Source organism: Camarhynchus parvulus, chromosome 3, assembly GCF_901933205.1.
Source record: "Camarhynchus parvulus chromosome 3, STF_HiC, whole genome shotgun sequence".
In the NCBI taxonomy this organism is placed as follows: Eukaryota; Metazoa; Chordata; class Aves; order Passeriformes; family Thraupidae; genus Camarhynchus; species Camarhynchus parvulus.
In genome coordinates, this window is record NC_044573.1 from 95,241,254 (window position 1) to 95,261,249 (window position 19,996).

At 38.6% G+C, this 19,996-nt stretch overlaps 1 protein-coding gene across 2 annotated transcripts in view; it reads left to right on the forward strand.

Annotated features, from left to right (window-relative positions):
• COL9A1 (collagen type IX alpha 1 chain) overlaps nt 1-19,004 on the forward strand; it is a 63,694-nt gene extending 44,690 nt beyond the window's left edge. Inside the window, exons 29-38 of one of the 2 annotated variants that reach the window (XM_030944685.1) lie at nt 3,527-3,580; nt 4,335-4,406; nt 8,029-8,064; nt 8,167-8,211; nt 9,046-9,078; nt 11,724-11,870; nt 13,065-13,119; nt 14,072-14,260; nt 16,264-16,341; nt 17,530-18,999. In XM_030944685.1, the coding sequence (XP_030800545.1) occupies nt 3,527-3,580; nt 4,335-4,406; nt 8,029-8,064; nt 8,167-8,211; nt 9,046-9,078; nt 11,724-11,870; nt 13,065-13,119; nt 14,072-14,260; nt 16,264-16,341; nt 17,530-17,714 (894 nt within the window). In that variant the 3' untranslated portion in view covers nt 17,715-18,999. Of the gene's footprint in view, nt 1-3,526; nt 3,581-4,334; nt 4,407-8,028; nt 8,065-8,166; nt 8,212-9,045; nt 9,079-11,723; nt 11,871-13,064; nt 13,120-14,071; nt 14,261-16,263; nt 16,342-17,529 lie in introns of both variants that reach the window. The other variant, XM_030944686.1, reaches the window with a different exon arrangement.
• The last annotated feature ends 992 nt before the right edge of the window (nt 19,005-19,996 follow it).

The window sequence follows — 19,996 nt, forward strand, 5'->3', positions numbered from 1 at the left end:
TTAAAGGAAGGTCAGCTGTAAATACTGTAAGGTCTTCTTATATATGTTACATTAAAAGGCCGAATAAAACAGATCTGTGAGAAAGGCATCAAATCTTTAAACATATTGAGTGGTTCAGCCATTGTGCCTTGAAACAAAGGGAAGGTAAATTTTGTGCTAGCCACAAAATCTAGCACAGGAGCTGTGGAAGGGCTGCATCCTGGTGGTGTTCAGATTGCAATGCTGTGCACCATTTCACACTTACAATTTTGCATGTGCCTTTTCCTAGAGGCATGGAATGGTCACCAGCATGGATGCAAGCTGGTCTGTCTCAACTCACTCTGAACTAGAGTGGCTTCTTTCCCTCCTTAAGCATTTCACCTCTGGGAAAAGCACAGATCCTGAAGTGTGTCAAAAGTGCATAAAACCACACAGATTCTGGCAGTCTTTTTGTTAAAGCCAGTGCAGCATGCCTGTTGGTTTGTGGGTGGCCTGAATCTGTATACTGTTACACAGAGGGCTGCTGTATCAGAAAGGTGGGCTGAGGACATGGCCAAACTGCCTTCTGCTCTAATTCCTGCCTGTAGTGACTTACAGCACAGAGGAACATTTCATCTGGCCAAGAACAGATGTCAACACCTGAACCAGCTGTTTCAGAAAATATCCTATAGGCTGTGGGGGAAATTAGGTGCTTCTAAGATGTGACTTCCATTGCATTTTAAATGTTTACATGAGGACATTTCAAGATGCCTTTTTTCCCTTCAGAACTATGAGCAAGCAGCTTACTATATAACCTGTCCTAGGGCCATTTCAGTCTGGTATAACTTGGAGGAAGCATTACAGTCTTTGTAGTTATGCCAGGGATGGGATTCCTCATTCTTTGGGTTCCAGTTACTCTCTTACTTGCTAAAACACTGCTGCAGATCTTGCAGTGGTGGCCCATAGTTTGAAATAATCTGTCCTTACAGACATAATGTCAATGTTTACAAGGAAATACTATACATTTGTATTCTGGTCTTCTGTAAACTAACCTCCTTCTTTGCCTCCTTAGAAAAGCATTTTGTTTGACAAGGTGCCTGTGGCAGGCATTTGACAAAAGATTTTTTTCGCATTTGAAATAAAGTGAAAGCTTTTTCTTGAATTTTGTGTGAACAGCAGAACTTTTGATGTGCTTAAGAGGTTTATTATAAGATTTTAACTCTCTAAAGATTATACTGCTTTTGTTTCATCTCTGCATAGCAATGACTGTTATGGGTAATGAATGACTGTTATGGGTTTCATGAGAATGATATGAGAAACAAGTTTCTAATGTTGATCATAATTTTAGTCTTCATCGTTTCTGCATCAGAAATATAGCAGCATTCCAGGTCAGAGATGTAGTTCAGAATTTCGTGATTAAATAAAATTTTAATGCTTTTTCTGGGTTGTAAGAGGAAGGTGAGTTAGGAGACATTTTTCCTTCCTTCCTTCCTTCCTTCCTTCCTTCCTTTCTTTCTTCTTTCTTCTTTCTTTCTTTCTTTCTTTCTTTCTTTCTTTCTTTCTTTCTTTCTTTCTTTCTTTCTTTCTTTCTTTCTTTCTTTCTTTCTTTCTTTCTTTCTTTCTTTCTTTCTTTCTTTCTTTCTTTCTTTCTTTCTTTCTTTCTTTCTTTCTTTCTTTCTTTCTTTCTTTCTTTCTTTCTTTCTTTCTTTCTTTCTTTCTTTCTTTCTTTCTTTCTTTCTTTCTTTCTTTCTTTCTTTCTTTCTTTCTTTCTTTCTTTCTCTCTCTCTCTCTCTCTCTCTCTTTCTTTCTTTCTCTCTTTCTCTCTTTCTCTCTTTCTCTCTTTCTCTCTTTCTCTCTTTCTCTCTTTCTTTCTCTCTCTCTTTCTCTCTTTCTCTCTTTCTCTCTTTCTCTCTTTCTCTCTTTCTCTCTCTCTCTCTTTCTCTCTCTCTCTCTCTCTCTCTTCTCTCTCTCTCTCTCTTTCTCTCTTTCTCTCTCTCTCTCTCTTTCTCTCTCTCTCTCTCTTCTCTCTTTCTCTCTCTCTCTCTTTCTCTCTTTCTCTCTCTCTCTCTTTCTCTCTCTCTCTCTCTCTTTTCTCTCTCTCTCTCTTTCTCTCTCTCTCTCTTTCTCTTCCTTTCTTTCTCCCTTCCTTTCCTTCCTTTCCTTCCTTTCCTTCCTTTCCTTCCTTTCCTTCCTTTCTTTTTTAACATAAAAAAGCTCTAGAAATTATGCAAAGTGCTTTAAAGTAATAGGTATTTTAACACCATAGGATATTTTGAAGGAAATGAATTGAAAAGTCTGTTTATGTTTGGTTCTCTGATCTCTCCAGGGTACCTAATTATTTCTTGAATTGTAGAATTAGCTTTCCTAAGCTTGTGTGAGAAGTTGTCATTGCATGTGTGACCTAATGTAAAAGGCCATGTCTGCCATCTGCTTTTATTTAGTATGCCACAACATTTCACAATATTGTCCTTGTTATGAAAAACCCCCTGTATTTAAAATTATCCATTGCACGCAGCACTAGAATGCTAAGATTTGCTTTAATCTAAAATTGTCTATGTCTCTGTATAATAGTTTATCAACTTGCATAACTAATAACATAAATTCTCGACATTTTATGGTCTTAAATATTGTATCTTTCTTTCATTGCAAATAGTGCTTACATAGTCACACAATGAATTTAAGAAGAGTTTCATAAGTGAGACCTAAGCTTGTGTTGGGGGATTGTTTGAATTTATCTGTCCAGGGATATGTCTGTACATGTGAGAATAAAGCTATAAAACTTATTGAGCTGTTCTGAAAAGTTTAATCATAAGAGACAAAATCTTCTGAGAAAGCTACTTTAGTTCAAAAATTGTTTAAAATCTTTGCAAGTTTGGCTCAATGTCAGATTTACCCAGAGTCTGTATTTAAGTGGCTGCATTGAGAAATAGAATTGTAGCACTAATGTGAATATGATGATCTGAATGGATAAACATGTCTGAAGTGAAGATATAAAGATGCAGTAAAGCACATATTTATGCTTATCACTATTATAAATAGTGACTTTTAAAAGTTACCTCTCCCTGTAGCACTCTAGACTTTTTTTAAACCTGAATGAGTTTGTTAAGCATTACTTCTGTATTCGCTTTTTACATTTGTGTATTAGGGATCAGGTGCTTTAAATATGTGGTCATATAGGAGCTCAGGTGATGAAACTAAGCAAAAGCCTAAAGTTATACGTGCCTGCCAGAGTTGTCATAATGAAGTGATTGTGTTTGTGACAGGTAACTCTCAGATGTGATCCCACGAAGGGAACTTCATTTTGCTTAATCGCTCAGCAAAATTATTTACTTGAACCATTTAATGCCAAATAAAGGTTATATGCCATGGTTAACTAAAAACGTTTACTCAAAGTTTCACTGGTTTTAGTGCCTATGGTATTTTTGCACGATGAAAAAGAAGTTGCAATTAAACCCAACAACTAAGTAGTGTAAATCACATAACAATAAGGAAAAAAAAATCATACTTTATTCCCAGATCACAAGAAGAATTCCAGGAAATAATGTTGTCCCTCTATTTTTGCTCCCAGGGTAGCAGAGGGGAGACAGGTCCTGCAGGTCCTCCAGGTTTACCAGGGAAGTTGGTAAGCAGTTTATTTCTATATTCAGTATTCATGCTTACTTTTAAGGAGCTACAGTGTCATCTGAACTACACTTACCCATTTATCCACGCAAGGAACCGAAAATAACCTTGAAATGAGTGGTGGTTCAGTTTCTTTTTCAGTCCTCTGTGACCATGCTAATATTAGAAAATGCTGTTTTAAATTACATGGAGATGTGTATGACTTTTTTCTTTTAATTGATAAGCCCATAAATCCTGTGACATGCAAAGCTGAGAGGCACACTCCTGTGTGGGCTCCTGGGAATAGGAGCAGTGAGAGACTGGCTTTCTGCTAACAGCTACGTGAAGCTAATGAATGGAGCACATTATGAATGCCACCTTTTACCAGAGCTCCAGCAGTATTTACACAGAATCAGTCAGAAGCATAGCTGGGGAGGTCTTGGCTGAAAGAGCCTACTGTTACAGAGGAATGTGCAAATCGCAGAGTGCAAGATCTTGGGAAGGATTTTTAAGAGAACCAGTCTGTCGTTGAGGGACTGGAGGGTAGAAAACCCTGCAAGTCATTTTTGTTGGGATTGTCAGCAATAAATTCATAGTAAGATTCTGTTTAAAGTGCTATACTTTGGATCAGCCCAATTTGCATCAGATAATCCTCTTTCATCAAGCTAAGTCTGTTCTGGGAATAAGGTTCTGCCCTATCTGCTTCGGGGTATGACCCTTAGTTGTTCATTCTAAACAAGATTGGCTAAGTTTACATCCTTGGCTTATTTTCACAGGGTCCCCAGGGTAGTATTGGACTTCCTGGACTGCCTGGTCCTCCAGGCCTTCCTGGTGGTAAAGGTGACCGGGTAAGAAATGCACTTGTACATGCAGTGTGGTGTCAGGAGTAAACATAACAAGTTGAGCACTGTTTTCAGTTTTTCCATGAATTAATATCTGTTTTCTTGTTTTGTATGTAGATATTGCTTGAAAGTGGTGCTCTCTGTGCCTATTAACTACATGCAGCTCATAAACGTGTAAAGGAAAAGTCTTGTCAGTGCTGCTTAGGGGACTGAAGTAAGATTAGTGATATATAAATTATTTTCGTTTTTTAAATTTGAATCATTTAAAGACCTAAATTGTACTGCAAGTCATTGACACAGCCAGATATGAAGTGGTCAGTCAGTATCTGTGGTCACTGTAGAACTTTGCAACTTCAACTCTCACCTACAGTAGTAGTGATGCCTGTTACGTGCCTTAGGGCCTGCTATGGAAATGCACATGCCAATGCAGCAATTGAGACACCTATTCATACGTGCAGAATTATAGGATATAAGTACTCAAGTATTTTGTTGAGAGGGAAGGATTGGGCCCCAGGGCCCAATAACTGCAGAATATATCCTGCTTTGCTCAATATATGTTAGTGAAGACAGTGCATAAAGCCAGAGATGTTTCTTATCTTCTCTTGGCTGTAGGAGACTGCAAAGGACGGAATTCACTTGCCTATCTTCTGACATCTTTGATATAAAAACATCCTCTACTGTGTCTTCCTTACTTGAGGCATGTCTACATGAGTATTAAATGAATTACACTTGTGAAGTGCCTCTTACATCCTCCTGACAACCAGGGGACTGTTGGACTGTTAGTCAGACGTGGGTATAACTGCTGTAGAATGTCTTAGCTGAACAGAGGAATCCTGCCCTTGGTATGCTCCCAGTGTGCATCATAGGGTTTCTGGGTAGGGTTTGCTGTTGTTTTTGGCACCTTTTTAAAAAAAAGCTTTTCTGGTACTTAAAAGCAATCTTCTAAGTCTTTGATGTTGGTGAGGTATTTTTTTCATGTTTGTTTGGTTTTCTTTTAATGCTGAGATGAGGACATGTTTCTAGTCAAATGTAAGTATTCACATAAAGCAGTCTCTTTTTATTAGATTGGTAGTGATTCATATTTGAGACTTCTCCAGAGGGAGATTGAAGGTACTGAGGAAGCAAAGGTAGAAGGAAATCCCTTGCATTTGTTGCAGTGCTGACAGCCAAAGGTGCTTGATTTTCCTCATTTGCCATATAAACCATCTAGATCTCTAGCATAAAAAGTAGAATGTTGATGCTGTAAACAGACCTAGAGAGATCCAGGCTACAGCCAGGAGATTTCTGAGTATCTAACTGGCAGATGACAGTGACTTATGCCTGGACCTTTTTTAAAAATCTGAGGTCAATTTAATGCTGTGTGCAAATACCTTAAAGTCCAAAGTGCTAGGAATTACTTTATCCTATAATTGCTTTTTAGCTCTCCACTTGTATCCTTGATTCATATTCTATTTTCCAGTTGCATGGAGGTTGTAGTGAATTTTCTGGGACATGTTTAGCATGGCTGCAGCCTTGCCAGCAGCGCTGACTTGCAGTATCTCTTCCAAGTCACAAGCCTGGAGAGCATTGTGCCACTCTATCCTTCCTCTTTACTTCAGCTTTTGCAACTGCATCAGTCTTACACAAACAACTTTGTCAGGTTGGAAATAGGCATCTCTGTAGCCTGTTAACCCCAGCCTTTGGGTTGGCCCCTTCTAGGAGTAAGTTCTAGGCTGAAGAAAACTTTTTTCACTTTCTGATTTCAAAACTTCGTGGTTTTGTACACAGGAATCCTATAAAGTTCTGTTACATAGCTATATCTGCATGGTAAGAGTTGATGTAAATAGCAGCCAGAAGCCAGTAGAATTCATGAATTAAATATATCAGTACTCATTCTTGATCCTAAAGCTGTTAGATATTGTGTACTATCTGTTGATATCTTGTCTACGTGTGGGATTTATTCTGCTTGAGGAATAAATCACCACCAAAGATAGCACCAGAACTGTATTTAATTAATGTATTTTGGATTGGTTTCATACACTCGGGTTCTGTCTATTTTAGTCAGTTAAACAGCACCAAGCTAAGTGCCAGACCTTGGCACTGCCACATGATCCTTTGGGCTGCTAAGTAGTAAAAGGAGCCCCTGGTACAGTTTTGGATCATGCTGTCAGGCAGTTTTCCAAAGAGTACTTGCGTATTATTTGAGAGGGATTTTTGCAAAATAGATAGGCAGTATGTCAATAAAAGTGAGTATTTTCATCGTTTGACATCTTGCCTTATTTCTTCCATTGCAATTTTTGGAGTCAATGTAGAATTGATTCCAGTAGTTTCAGTTGTGATTTTTATATTTGCTTATACAAACATTGCAGGACAGGCTCACAAAAGCAATAGATTCTTCTATGTCAGCTTTATCTATTGGCAGTTTTATTGCTATAAGGAAGTAAGTAAGGGGAGAAAAAGAGCCCCCAAAATAATGTTAGGTTGGAAACCAATGTCTTTTTTGTGTAATTGAGAAACCTTAACAAGGCACAATATTGAGAATACTTCAGAGAAAATAGTTTCAGTGTTGTTTGACAAAGTTGGAATGTTAAATAGTTCTGTCATTTATACTGCTTAGCTTTGTGGATGATTTAGTATTAGCTCTTCATCTTCAAGAACATGAGAACATGTCAGAATTCATTAAATTCAGTAAAAGCTATACCAGTCTGTGTGCCTATATCTTATGTGAATTAAATGGATCTCCGAAATGGGAGAGAAACTGCTGCATCTCTGTCTGTTTTACAAAAAACAGGATTATCACACACAGTTATAGTTCATTTGGAATGCATATCCTTGAACATGCACAGACAGGAAAGAATATTAAAAGGATGGTGTGACTGGTTTTCTAACAGAATACAAATACAAAAAGATTTTCCTAAATGATATACTGTTCTAAAAGTAGTAGTAGTAGTTTTGCTGTAGATAAACATTGCATATGTTTGAAATTAATTGGGTCATTAATTTATTTCTCTTTGTTTCCTGCCTGTCCACATGGGTATGTTTTGTTAGAGGATTCTAAGATGAAATATAATCTAATTTCTTTTTAAAAAGGAATATTACCTTTAAGATACAAACCCTTCAGCTTGAACTGCAATGATCAAAATTCTAGACACAGGTTTGCTAAAAGACATTGAGAATTAAACAGCACGCAGGACAAGATTGTGGCTGTACTTGTGAATGTCTCTGCTTTTCCCACATTAGCAGGGCTAGTATAGCCTACAGCAATATGGAATATATAATGGTGCTATAAAAAGTGATGAATTTACTGGATTTATTTACTTGTAGCTTCTAAGCAATTCTCAGAGCAGATCTGTAGCAGCTGCAAGAGCATTTGTCCTGTAAAGGGGAGATGTACCGTTGGACAGTCAGCATCTGTGCTGTACAGTGTGGTAGTGGATCATATGTTCCATACTAGTACTTGCCTTCACTCTGTCACATAAATTACATAGTCAGATTTAAGTGCTTTCATTGTAATTCTTAAAAATTTGCAGCTTTAAAAGTCTCTTGCATGAATGTGAAATTTAGGATCAAAAAACATTTAGTGTGCTTTTAGAATCTGAACTTTAAAATTCTGAAGACCTCTTTTTATTTTTAATGTTTAACGTTTCAGGGTTCAGTGGGTGAAGCAGGACCTAAGGGTGAACAGGTAAGTTATGTTAAAGATCATGGGACTTCAAAATCACAGTACCAAATGTTACATAATGTTAACTTAATCTGAAGGCTGACAGTATGTCTTTCTTTGATATAGGGTGCACCTGGAGCAGAAGGAGATGGAGGAGAAAAGGGTGACTTAGTAAGGCACTTTTTATTCCTTTACTTGATATAATACTATGTTTTTGTTTTAAATTAAAAATACAAAGTATTATTGGAGTGCTTCAAGCATTATGTTTGCATTGCTGAAAGGCACATTTCAGTTTTATACCAACTGGCCCTTGCAGAGCACAGCAGTTCTATTTGCCTAATTACTCTATTCCTGGTGTTTGGAAAGCATTGAAATTTACAGGTTCTGTTTTTAGAAAAAAAAAATTAAGTTTGAGAGGAAAACCTAAAAATTCCTGAATAGTGGGATTGCTATTCTCAGTCAGATGATCAAGGGATTTTGGTATTGTTGAAGCCAGGAGAAAGATTGCTGGAAATAGGAACTTGTAGGGGTTTGGTTTCTTCACAGAACTTTAGGTAGTTTCTGTTGCAGTTTTTTCAGCACTAACACAGCCCAGATATCCATAGTTCTGTCGCTTTTTAGAAACTAGAAAATCCTGGTTAAAAAAATGCTTCTTCTAACAGTTTCCAAGAAATCTATGTAAGATTGTCCTCTGCTGTAGCTGTGTTTGAGAGGTTAGAGCCACATGTCTAATTCCAAGAGAAGCAATACAAAAACAATTATAACAAACATGCTTTCTCATTTGAACCTTACAGAAAAGTTTTTGAGAAAGGAATTGTATGAAACCCACTCAAAATAAAGGTTTCATTCTCAAAGGAATTGTAATTATTTGTGGGGCAGTTTTGCATAAATCAATTCAATATATGAAGTTTCTTTTTTATTGAAAAAACATCGTGTCACATTTACTGCATTTGTAATGTCTGTGTTAAGGAGACTCTCTTCTAATATAGTTTGTCTTCTTTTTAGGGTGACATGGGATTACCAGGGGCAAAGGGAGCTGTAAGTACAATGAATAGCATTGCTACAGAAATACAGAGATCTAGTAGATCATATAGATGGTTTTCTCATTTAAGGAAAGAAAAATGCAAATAACAAGCTGACCTCTTTATTGCAGTTAAATGGAATGTATTTTAGCAGATTTTCTTCTGTTTAAATTTTGAATACAGTTAATATTAAAATGAATTAGCTTTGAAAAGGAATTTGATTCCTGGATTCTAACTCAGTAAAAGAGAAGCATCATTCAGTAGCAGTTTTCTGGCCAAGAAAGTTTTTTTTTCAAGACAATGAAGGCACCCTTTGTACAGTAGGTGTTGAGTAGAAAGGAGGCTCAGTGCAGTGGCTGCATGCCACTGTTAAAAAGCTGGCAGCAGGATTGTGATGTCTGTGACCCTAGAAGTATTTATGGCCCAGCTTCCTTTATTGTATTTTTATTGTGTTTTTATCTTATTTTTATTTTGTTTTGTTTTATTTTACTGCAAAATGATGACTTTGATGTGGAAGGTGAGTGGGATCTTATATGTCCCATAAAAAATAACTCAAGAGCTGAATTCATTCTTTTATTTCAGGATCACTGAAGAGTTGGATTGTTACAGCATCTGACAGTATGAGCTGTGATATTAAAATACCAACAGTTCTCCCTATGGGGAACTGAGGCTGAGCATAACAAAAAATCCTGTGCTTGTGTTATTAGTGTTCTGGGTAACTTTTGAGTTAAGCAAATGCAAGCTAAAGAGTATTTACTACTGATGAAGATCCTACAAGAAGGACATGAGGAAGAGATAGATTAGAAGAGAAATCCATAATTTTATCCACTTAGATTTTTCAAAATCCTCTTGTCTTGATGAGAGCCTAGAGTGCTTGTATCTCAGTGAGCACCCTCACAAGAATGAGAACCCTTACAAGAATAATCTGTCTGGGAACCTGATAACTCACCAGGTTGGGGAAGAAAGGAATGATGGCTTCCTAGTTGTGTAGTCCATAAAAGCAATTATTCTGTCTCCTTAATGTATCTATCAAAGCATGTTCTTTGGGTTTTGTTCTGATAGGGGCAGCCATTGGCTGTCTGGGATGCAGCACAGCTGGAACCAAAATGGTCCCACCTTGTGGATTTAACTGATACCACAGCTGAGTAATTTGTTGTTTAGCATCTCTTTCAGAGGGTATTGCTCTCTTTTTTTTTTTGCCCCCAGTAGATTTGGGAAGTTGTGAGTATGTAGGATTTTTTTTCCTGCTCATTTTGGGATTTTTAGGTGGATTTTTTTTTCTTCTTTTGTGCCATATTTTTCGTTGTTATTATTACTATTGGTTATTAGGAGTAAATAACTTGTATTGAAAGCAACTGTGGTGGTTTGACCTTGACTGGACATCAGGTGTGCAACAAAGCCATACTGCCACTTCCTTCCTCAAAACTGGCCAAGGAAGAGAAAATACAAAAAAAAGCTCATGGGCCCAGATAAGGGGCCAGGGAGAGATCCCTAACCTGTTACAGTCATGGCCAAAACAGACTTGGGGAAATTAACTGATTTATTGCCAATCAGAGTCAGAGTAGGATAATGGGAAGTAACACAAAAGGGGAGCACCTCCTCCCCCTCCTTCTGCACTGACCTTGGTGTCTTCAGAGCTGTTCATTTCACATATTCTCACCCTGCTCTTCTCTGGCTGCAATTATTTCTGGGCAATAATTTTTTCCTCCTTGAATATGTTGTCTCAGAGGCTTTATTAACATCGCTGATTGGTTTGGCATTGGCCAGTAGGTCTGTTTCACAGCTGGCTCGTGTTGGCTGTGCGGGATATGGGGGAAGCTTTTGGCAGCTTCTTAGAGAAGCCACACTTGTAGGCCCCCTGCTACCAGAACATTGCTGCTCAAACCCAATACAATAATTCAGAGGTGCCTGCTGGAATAGGTCACCCTCTGCATGGTATTTAATAAGTCTTGGTAATATTACTGGAGCAGAAGCAATAGCTTTGTTTTCTCAGTGTACTGAAGTGGATATGTTGACATAGTCACATCAATCCTTTCATTCCCCAGGGTCAGGAATAGCTTTCTACCCCTTCCCTGAGTGAAATAGGGCAGCACTGCATCTGTTCAGGCAGTTTGTCAATGTCAGTTGGTGGGAGCATGTTCCTTCCCCTCTGCCAGCAAACTCCAGTGCAAGCACTAGAACTAGCTCTGGCAGAGTAAACAAAGCAAAAATGTGCGTTCCCAAACAGCTTTGGGCTATGCAGTAGAGGCTCACACCGTGGTACTCTCTAGAGAAGGACATGAAAGACATTTGGAGCAAGAAGGGACCTGGAATTTTCACACCTTAAGCAGCACTTAATGTCTAGAAATGTTCCATGTTGACATACACAGGGGCAGAGAGCCATCTTGAGCATGTCACTATTTGATTTACCTATGTTACTATCTCATTTACCTGTTTTGACAGATTATTTTTCCACTTCTCCCCTGTAAGAGTACAGACCTCTTAAAAATCAGGCAACTACTGACACCAGTTGCTTACTTAAAAAAGAAGTTCTGTTGAACAGCTGCATTTCAGCAGTCATTTCTTTGCATTTGTGAATAGCTCCTGTCACCATTTCAATATGTCAGAATGAGTCTATAACTAGTACAGCATTCTATTGAAATTCCTCTCTTTCTTTGTCAGGTTGGTAATCCTGGAGATCCCGGTTCCCGTGGGCCTGAGGGGAGTCGGGGGCTGCCTGGCATGGAAGGGCCACGTGGCTTACCTGGACCACGAGGCTTGCAGGGTGAGCAGGGTGCCCCAGGCCTGCCTGGCAGTGAAGGTCCAGCTGTAAGTACTGTTTTCATGAAATTGGTATCTTTTGAACCTTTATCTCACACTCACACCGCTCCTTGTTTTGCATGTGCACGTGCCAAACTAAAGTGCCACAGCAGTCTGAAGTACAGCGTGCCCCTCATCAGGCACAGGTGTACACCAGAGCAATCCTGGGTTGTACACAGCTACGACCTTGGGGCCCCCAGCTTTCAGTTCAGCTCTGTTTTCTTATGCCCACTCCACCCCTGTAGTGTGCATGAAACCAAACTGTGTTTGATACAAAGGAGCATCACTCAGACTTTATCTTGCTAGATGAGTTGACATCAGCTGGAATAGTTGCACTTGCAGGAACTGGAACACCTTTTAGTGACTCATGGATTGTTTTTGGTTGGAATACAGTTAAATTTCTTCATAGTGGCTTGTATGGGGTTATGTTTTGGATTTGTGCTAAAAATAATCTTTGTAGTACACTGATGGGAGCAGGAAAAAGGGTAATGGTTTCAAAGTGAAAGAGTGTAGTTTTAGATTAGATACTAGGAAGAAATTCTTCACTGCAAGAATGGAGAGGTACTAACAGGTCACCCAGAGAAGTTGTGGAGGCTCCATCCCTGAAGTGTTCAAGGCCAGGTTAAAAGGGGCCCTGAGAAGGGGGTTTGGAACTAGATGGTTTCAAAGATCCCTTTCAACCCAAGCCGTTCTGTGATGTTTCAGTTACTCATGAACACTGCATAGACTCAAAGCCTCTACTGCTCCTTACACTGCACCATCAGTGAGTAGGTTGAAGGTGCACAAAAAATCTGGGGGGGGCACAGCTGGGAGAGCTGACTATAATTGGCCAAAGGGATATCCCATACCATATAGCATCACACTTGGCCATGTAAGCAGGGAAGACTTGTGGGAGTGGTGAGCAACTGCTTTCATTTGTACCACTTGCACTATCATTGTCTCTTTTGTATTTTATTTTCTTATTCTTCTTCATCTTCCCCTTTTTCCTACCCTTTCCTCTTCTTACTTTACATTTATTAGACTTCTTTTTCTTCTCCTGTTCCACGGGTGTTGACTGTGGATGTGAGCAGCTGTGTGGTGTTTGGCAGCTGGGGTTAAACTGTGACAACTGTTTATTGACAGCATTTTTTTGAATCAGGCACACTCATAAAATGTAAGTGTGACATCAACTGTTTTATTAAAACCCTATTTTTTTAATCCTAGGGAAAAGAACCAAATGATCAGCACATTAAGCAGGTTTGCATGAGAGTCATGCAAGGTAAATAAGCTAAAAACTATTTGATGTTTCTTGTGCATTTAAATTGGGATCACCTGTTTCTGTGGAGGCAACCAAGATTTTCCCCATGCTTACCCAGAGCACATTGCATGGCCTCAGCAGGGGACATGGCGGAAAACTTTTCCACATGTGAATGTGGACACAGTAAGAGCAAGTTCCTTGTTTATATATATTTTGTAGCCTCATTGAAATGCCTGTTGATTCCACACTACTGCTGTGGTAAGCAGGCCATAGTCCAGTGTAGCTGTGTGAAATAAATACATTTTGTATTCAAATCACTTGCTGTGTTTACATACATAGAAGTACAAGCATCACTGAAAGCTTTTTAGCCTTTTGTATTTACTATTACATTTCAGCAAACAAACTGTGCAAAATAGGTGAAAAGAAGAGGAATGCAAAGAGAGGTTTCTGGAGATAACGTACTTTAAAATTAAAGCAATACAGAGATACTCTAAATTAACCCTAATTTGCTGAGTTCTTGACACACACAGAAGTTTGAAGCTTTTCTAATATGATTGGGTGCATGGATATTACTGAGATGAGAAATTTATGCTGCACTGTAAATACAGAAGAAATTCTTCACTGCTTGCTATTGAAGATGTCTTTTGGGTTATTATGCCTCTGTAATGTTAAAGAGTTTACAGAATGAAATTGCTCCTCATGCTTTAAAAATTTTCAGCAGTTGTCACTGTTCTTGATAATGCTCAACAGGGTATTAAAAAAACCCCTTTATAAATAGGATTAATATCTTATTCTATAATAAGATAATACCTTACATGTAATAAACTTTGTAAATAGCAAAGTAAAAAAGGAAGGTGCTGTAGTGTAATCTGTCAGTTCCTGTAGCAGTGAACATACATTTTCTTCAGTGATCATGGGAATCTCTTCATTCTTGTTCACTTACTCCATAACTCTGTCCTCCTGCTCATTGCAGAACAATTGGCTCAGCTGGCAGCCAGCCTTAGGAGGCCAGAATTTGGTGCTCCAGGTCTTCCTGGCCGACCAGGGCCACCAGGTGCTCCAGGACCTGCTGGTGAAAATGGTTTCCCAGGACAGCTTGGCCCCCGTGGCCTGCCTGGCCTGAAAGGTCCCCCTGGTGAGATTGGTCGTAAAGGCCCTAAAGGTAAGAAATTCTCCAGCTGGCTTTCACTTGGGGACTGCTTTAGTTTTGGTTTTTGTGGGTTTGTTTGGGGTTTTTTTGTTTGTTTTGGTCTTGCTGCTGTTGTTGCCCCCTTGGTTTACAGGTTGTGGATGTGTGCTGTACACACTTGAGGTCCAAACAGGATCCTGAGTTAGGAATGTAAGCTATTGGTTATTGGTGTGTCAGTTACCATAGTGATTGAAGGGCTCATTGCCTTCAGCAAGACTTGTTTAGAAATCTGCTTTTCAGCACCTAAAAAACCACAAAACCTCAGAAGTCCATGAGACTGAGAATCAATATTAGCACTCAGCTGCTTCCTTCTAGTTCAGGGCAGATGCCTGTCCCTTCTCACATTGTAGAAGTCATTTGATGACGAACACCACATGTGATTCCAGCAGTGGTTCTCTTTGCTGCATTTAGCCTGGCTATTGACCTAACTTCTCCAAGATTCATGATCCTAAGAGCTGATGTAAGCAGTCAGATCACTAAAATCCAGTCTACTTTTCCAAGCACACCGAGTTTATCACATTACAAAGGACTGATAATAATCTAATTTTTATTTGCATATAATACTTGAGCCATTTAACATCATTTCACCAGGTGCCAGAGTCTATTGATTCTTTGGAAAGGACAAATCCATAATAAAATTGACTTATATTTTACACATAATCTTCGATCTAAGTAAATCTCTTCTGTTCATGACTGAGAGGTTCTATTCTCCTCCAGAGGATTACAGGGTAGAATTTTCTACAAAGTCTTATGATGACCATGTGTGTATTAGTTTCTATTCAGCAGTGGTTTTGATTTGTTTTCCAAAAAGAAGGACTTATTTAAAATTGTCTTTCTGCAAAAAGCTGGGCTGTTGCTGGAGTAGGGTGTTTACTTTTGATTCAAGGTTTATTTGAAAGTGAAATTTGGAAAACCTTTGAGAGAAGGAACAGAATACAAAGAAAGCAAAACTTAACAGCATCATTGCTGGAGCTTTGTTGCTGTTTTAATTCAATGTAATGTCATCTGTAGAAGAAACAAAAATAAGAAATACAAAGGTGATGTATGGGATATGCAAAATTTGATTCAACACACAGCAGGCTACACTGTATTAATATTAAAAGAAAAAATAAATAAAGCATTAAATCCTCCCCAAAACAAGCAAAATACTTATCATAACTAACAAAAAGCTTTCATAGCTGTCATCAGATTCTGAGTTCCCTTAGAGTTAAACCTTGCAATACCATTACAGATACAATGGAAGTGGTGAACGCTCTCATGTGCAAGAGCTATAATGATGGTACATGGCAGCCAACCTGAAAACTCTCAGTGCCTCACTCTGAGTTCCTGGTTCTGATAGATTCATAGATAACAGTGAACAGAGTTTGAACTTTACAACCTAAGCAAGAAAAAAACCTTCCTCTTACTAAGATGATTCAGGTTTGGAGCAAGATATGGGCTTAAAGAAACTCTGGGTGTCTACCGAAGGAAAGTCTCCATGACGTTATTATATGAGAAAAAAAAAATTTTGTGAAGGTAAAACTATGCCTTATGTGAATATCAACAGAACACTGTCATCTGTGTAGCCACCTTTTGTCTCCTCTGCACTGGCTATCTCGAGGACCAACACTTGAGAATTTTTACTTCTTAGCTGAGCTTGTATAGTTTTGCAGAAGCCACTAGCCTCAGTCTGTATCCCAAATATCCTGAAATTCTGGGACTTTGGTTTATTCCTGTTATATGGCCTGTGACATATTTCATGTGGTACTTACTGTCCAGCTCTAGGTGGTTTCTTTCCCCCTCAGCCTGTCTGCTTCTGAGTATGACTCAAATGGGTGAAAAAACCTAATCAAATCCTAAACATTTTACACAGATATGTGCCAGGACATCATTGAAAGATGAATTCTCTGCTTATTAACTGTTCGCTTCTGAAAGAGGATTTACTAAAAATGATACTCCAGGCAGACTGTAACTAATGTGTCATGAATTTGCTTTAGGTGAACCAGGAGAAAGAGGAGAAAGAGGATTTCCAGGCAGAGGACTGAAAGGTTATCCTGGACCAAGAGGTCTTCCAGGTAAATATAAGAGGGTGAAGACAGAGAAGATATATAGTAAAAATTTGCTCAGAACTGATACTTCAAGCTGCCTTGAAAAGATGAAAGGAGTCCATTAAGCAATAAACTCTGAAATTACAGTTCTTTGTAATTTTTCCTTCATAGGTGGATTCTGATTCAGTCAGAAATCAGGCTTAAAAACTAAAGAGCAAAAAGCCACCTCCTCATTTATCTCAGTGTAGAAAGATTAGGAAAAATGCAAAGAAAGCATTAAAAAAATGAGTCAATTACCTACACATGAATAAAAATCGCCTTTTTTAATGCATCTTGTATATATTATGTACACATATAATTCTATATAAAAATAAGCAAAAAAAGGCCATAATCGCCAGATTATCTCACTGGCAGGCACAGCAGTCTTTAAAATCTCCAGTCATAAATTAGGAGATTATTTTATTTCTGTGGTAATTAATTGCAGTGTTATATAACATGGCTCCAGGAGAGATTCCTGCTGATGGCTGAAGCACAGCTGGCCTCTAGTGGCCAGCGAATGAACATAAACATGTTATTTCCATCACTATTTCTACAGTACACTTCTGTGTTTATCTAGCAAGATGAACTAGTCATATTTGTTCTCTTGTGAAAAAGGAAAAAAAAATAGTTTAGTATTTACTGATCCCAAGGATGTCTGTGTAACTCAGAGGTGTTTTCTGTAGAAATTTATCACTGGAAGAGGCTTCTTGAAATCACTGTTTTTCCTTTCTTCATTGAAGATTTGGAAGTAAAAACTACTTCAGTGCTCAGCAGTTCAAATCTTTACATATATTTCCCCAACCATCTGAGTGGAAAAAAATATTGGTATTTCTTTTTCCAGAGAGCTAATGAAATTCTGTGGTAGCAAGTAGCATCTACCCTGCCCTAGGTCTTGGCAGCAGGATTGGCTGAGTAGAGTACCTGCAGAGCTTTGTACAGCAGCAGACCTGCACTAGTACACCTGGAGAGCACTGGGACTGAAATTTCATTGCTGTAGCTGTGTAATCAGAGATTGGGTGTCAGGTAGAGAAAAATTGTCCCTGTAAATTTGCACCCCTCTTGGGAATCCCCTGAGAGCAGTGAAGAACCATCTTCATACAGCTTTTAAGGACAGGGTGCTAATTATGCCATGCAAGTCCTGTGCTGCCAAATTTAGCCCTGCATCCACTTTTGCAGGTGAACCAGGCAAAGCCAGCTATGGCCAGGAGGGCCGTGACGGTGACCGAGGTCCCCCTGGGGTGGCCGGGCAGCCGGGGGTCCCCGGGCCCCCTGGCCCTCCTGGCCCTCCCGGTTACTGTGAGCCAGCCTCCTGCAGGATGCAGGCGGGACAGAGAGCAGGGAAGAACATGAAAGGGCCCTGAGAGTGCCACCGTGTGTCGCCACCGATTCACATCCTGCACAGACAGCTGAGGACGAAATCACGAACGAAGGAGAAATGCAGACATGGACAAACATTTCAACCAAGGTTTTCAGTAACGTATTTTTAACACAGTGGTTGTACATTCTTCCAAAAGGAGTGCTTAGCAACACAAGCTGGAACAATGGTGCTTTCAGAAATACACAGGTGCTGCCTTCTGCCTTCTCCTTCTGGGGGAAAATAAAAGGTACTTGTCTATTTTTATTTTTATTTTGATTTTGTTTAAGAAAGAGTTTCTGTGATTTTTTTCCTCCTCCCCTACTTAATTCCTGTGTATGATGTACAGTGAAATAATGTCTTCAGTCATCAAATAAAAAAGGGTAGTTTTATTTACTGCAGCTGTATCTATTCTTTCATACTTACAAAATAAATTCTAGCACATACTTTTCGTGCACAGTCACTTCACATGTGTCTTGCACAGAATATGCTAAACCTCCTTCAGCTCTTGAATTCAATCACAGAAACCCGGGTGGGAGGTTGTTATGAAAACCCCCCACCCCTGGCACTGTTTATGCTGCCAGTATCTCTAAAGGTGAAATCACAGGCTCGCCATGAATAACCCATGTGGAATAACCATTTCAGTTTTTGACTTCAATTTGTGTTGCATTTGTAATTCCATATGAAGCCCTTTGGAGCTTGCCCTGTTATATGTCACATTAAAATAAAAGGCTAGTAGCCACTGTCAACAGAATTTTAAGTCCTATAAATATGTATTTTTCCTATAAAAGATTACAAGTCCCCAGTTTAATAAATTTTTTAAATGTATGGTTGCATCCAGTATTGATGGCCAGAACAGCAGAAGGCAGCCATTAGATGGCCCAAGTTGCCTTTTTTAGATACTTAGTTTTTAGAGGAAAATGTGCAATGTGGGTATTCTGTTCCTCTCTGTATAAATTAAATTATTTGTGGTTTGACTTTACCTCTCTGAACTTTATTCTCTCTTCAAGACAACAATGAAACCACCCTATGATACTTCTTTTCTCCTCATTATTGGCTGTCCAAATTTTCCTATACAAGCTTTGGCACATTTGTTTTAAGCACTGATTTTTCTCCTAGCCCTTAACTGCATGCTCATGCTCCAAACACTTGATGCCATGTGACAACAGAGAGAAATAACAAGATCCATGGAGAATTACATTTTGCACATAACATGTAAGATAACACTAAAGGCAAAAGTACAGGTATAATGTATGCTTCAAAAGGAATTTTTGAAAAAAATAGCAGTTAAACCTACCTCAAACCAAACCTGATTTCCTATGTTAATACTACAGGAAGTCACCAAAATTGGCAAGTGCAAAGAATTTCATTTGTGAACAAATCCAGAAGATGCCACACGAGGTGAGTGGCTTTGGAACACATAAAGGGGTTTTCAGAAGTTTTTTAATTAGGTCAGTTTTTACTGACTTGGGGCAGAGTCCTCAAAAGTACTCCTTAGGTAGTGGAACAAATAAAACACTAGTAAAAAAAACCTGTAGTTTCACCAGCAAACTTTTATTTTGACTATAAAGTGTGTAAAACTGCTGAAAAAATCTCACCTGACAGCAGAATGAAAATATTGTTTTCTGTACGTAATGCATAAATATATGAATCAAAAGAAGCAACCCCCCCCACATTTAAATACAACTGTGAAGTGCTTTAGAAAATATAGTCTGAAAAATGCATAAAATTCCACAATAGAAGGAAATTCATGTAGGACCAAAAATATTCATATGCAAAACTCAAATAAGAATTATTAGAATCAAACAAATTCAACATTGAGAGTCAATTCAATGCAGAATCTTTATAAGTGGACATCTTAAGATTGTGACAGATTTTCTGCCTTCAAGCTGACTGACAAGTTTTAACTTAAAGAATGGAAGAAAAAATCCTCAGACCCATTGCAATTCCTTATAGGATGCATAGTTTAATCTAATTCTCGATTCCAGATCTTACACAAGAATGGAAAAGAGGTACTTGACAAATGGTAGACTGTGCACCATAACACACCAGAGACAGGATTTTTAGTAACAGCACATTCAAGTAAAATAAAGATTTGGAAAATAAAGACAGGACTATGAATTTAAAATAAAGATGTATTGACTATGGTGATACAGAAAGAAAGAAGATTTTAAATAAAGTTAGAAGACACAGTGCAAAGAGACTGAGAGGTTTCACAAGCCACTGTCAGTGTGCCAGCAATTTTAACCAGATGCTCCTGAAATCTTGGTGAAATCCCAAGTAAATCTT